The following is a 2580-nucleotide window of genomic DNA, read 5'->3' as shown; positions in this document are numbered from 1 at the left end:
TTTTTGGTTTTTTGAGACAGGGTTTCTCTGTAGCTTTGGTGCCTGTCCTAGAACTAGCTCTTGTAGACCAGGCTGGCCTCCAACTCCCAGAGATTCACCTGCCTCTGCCTCCCGAGTGCTGGGATTAAAGGCCTGTTCCACTACCGCCCGGCTGGTTGCTGGAATTTAAAGGTGTTCACCACTGTTCTTGGCATAGACATAACTTTTTCTTTCTTTTTTTTTTTAAGGCAATGCTTCTATGTGTAGCCTTGGCTATCCTGGGACTTGCACTGTAGACCAGGCTGGCCTTGAACTCACAGAGATCCGCCTGCGTCTGTCTCCTGAGTGCTGGGATTAAGATGTGCACCACCACTGCACAACTATGGGGTATTTCATGATTAGGTAGTGATTAGGGAGTCCTATCCCATTGTGAGTGGGGTCATCCCTAGACTGGTAGTCCTAGATTCTATAAGAAAGCCATGATGATGTCGGGCAATGATGGCAGCACATGCCTTTAATTCCAGTACTGGGGAGGGGGCAGAGGCAAGGGGTCTCTGTGAGTTCAAGGCCAGCCTGGTCTACAGAGTGAGTTCCAGGTCAGCCAGGGCCGTTAGTTACCACAGGGAAACCCTGTCTTAAAAAACCAAAAAGAAAAAGTGTCATGATGAATAAGCCAGTAACCCATACCCTTCCATGACCTCTAGATCAGCTCCTGTTTCCAGGTTCCTGCCCTGTTTGAGTTTCTGTTCTGACTTTTTTCCTCAAGCTGCTTTGGTCATGGTGCTTCACCACAGCACTAGCAACCCTAACTAGGCCCATAAGAGACTTTTCCATGCCTGGTATTGAATTAAGAAGTAGAGGGCATAGCCGGGCGTTGGTGGCGCACACCTTTATTCCCAGCACTCGGGACGCAGAGGCAGGTGGATCTCTGTGAGTTCGAGGCCAGCCTGGACTACAGAGCTAGTTCCAGGACAGGCTCCAAAACCACAGAGAAACCCTGTCTCGAAACCCCCCCCCCCAAAAAAAAAGAAGTAGAGGGCAGAGACCTCAGAGTTGGCAGACAGCTATTTACAAGTGTGACCCCTGAGAGTGTACAAACAATTCACTCCCTTCTTTCCCTTTCCTGCAGTTATTAAGAGGAAGACAAAGGCTTTGGTTCATCAGTAATCCATTCAGAACATATCAACTGCTGGTTGAATTTCCATCAAAAGGGTTCAGCAGAGGATGGAGAAGAAGATTGACTCCAGGTACATGATAGGGCAAAAATGACAGCCGAAGTTATGGTTCAATTGCTGGGTCATGGGCATGTGCCAACACACCTGGGTAATGTTGGAAGTAAAATGTTTGATTATAAAGTATGATGTTTCAGTAGGGGGGTGATGCTTTGTGTGTGGGCATAGTCAGCATCCGTCTCCATGAGCTTAACAACAAAGCTTTGTTGAGTGTTAATGTATTGTATGAAGAGATTTTTTTTTCTCTCTGTTCAAATTTAAGGTCTTTTAGGGGTGGTGTGGTTAAGAATCCTTGTTCTCCGAAGGCACTGTCCCTCAAAAAGTCTGCTGCCCTCTCTGCGATCCAGAGGAAGTTACCTAGAAGCTGTCATCCTCCATATTCTCATGCCTCACAAAATTGGGTTCAACACCGATTAAGAGAACTGCGCAGCAGGTGAGACTTTTTGTTTTTCCCTTCTTCCCTAAATTGAAGGTATAATTCTTATTTTTCCTTTTCCAGTTGGTTGGAGAACTCTTCAGAGTGGAATAGTCAGATAAAAAGAATATTTAGGGCCACCTTTGATGGTGCTTGACTTTTTAATCCAAGCAGTTAGGAAGCAGAGGCAGACAGACGTCTGTGAGTCTGAGAGAAGCCTGTTCTACACAGAGAGCTCCAGGCCAACCAAGGTCACTTTATCTTAAAAAAAAAAAAAAGAATATTTAAGAAATTGCAGATACAGTCTGCATCATCAAGTTTTCATCTATGGTCTCCAGTTATGACTTATACAATTGGCTTAGTCCTGAAGAATCGTGTAAGACTTAGCCAGACAAAAGGTAGGAAGAAGAGGGTTTCAGGCTGAGCCCAAAGATTGACAAGAATGAGTGCATGCGAGTGTGCAAGTAAGCGTGCGAGCAGCAGGCCGTACCTTCAGCACAGTCACAAGGGGATGGCAGACATCCTCCGCTGATGACTGGCAGTGGCACAGCGTTGCACAGGGGTTTGCGTAGAGAGCTCTGAGTGATCACTGCTCCTCACACAGTGTTCGGGAAAGGCTGGGTACATGGATCTTTGCCAGGGGTTTTAAACAGGAAGAAAAATAAAAAAAAGAGTTATTCCCCACAAATCTGATATCTCCGCCTCTTCATTGACAAAATACTTTGTATTGAAAGGTGTTTTGTGTCGTCTTGTTTAAAGTGAATAAGGAATGGTGCCATGTGGCAGATAAAGCAAGAATATGGCAGGTCAAAGCTATTCTGGGTGATAAGTGACATCTGTCAAAAAAAAAAAAAACCCAAAAACTGTCCTTCTAACTTTTCTAAAATAATGACAAAGGAAAATAGGGCATGTGCACTCGGGAGGCAGAGGCAGGCGGATCTCTGTGAGTTCGAG

At 45.5% G+C, this 2580-nt stretch overlaps 1 protein-coding gene across 2 annotated transcripts in view; it reads left to right on the top strand.

Annotated features, from left to right (window-relative positions):
• Sfi1 (SFI1 centrin binding protein) overlaps positions 1-2580 on the top strand; it is a 62008-nt gene that overhangs the window by 5546 nt on the left and 53882 nt on the right. For both annotated transcript variants that reach the window (XM_013353384.2, XM_026788693.1), the window contains exons 2-3: positions 1109-1226; positions 1474-1644. In XM_013353384.2, coding sequence (XP_013208838.1) covers positions 1204-1226; positions 1474-1644 — 194 coding nt within the window. In that variant the 5' untranslated portion in view covers positions 1109-1203. The remainder of the gene's footprint in view (positions 1-1108; positions 1227-1473; positions 1645-2580) is intronic.

This window comes from Microtus ochrogaster, unplaced genomic scaffold (genome assembly GCF_000317375.1).
Source record: "Microtus ochrogaster isolate Prairie Vole_2 unplaced genomic scaffold, MicOch1.0 UNK6, whole genome shotgun sequence".
Taxonomy (NCBI): domain Eukaryota; kingdom Metazoa; phylum Chordata; class Mammalia; order Rodentia; family Cricetidae; genus Microtus; species Microtus ochrogaster.
The sequence above is the reverse complement of the archived record's forward strand: the minus strand, read 5'-3'. Positions and strand labels throughout refer to the sequence as shown.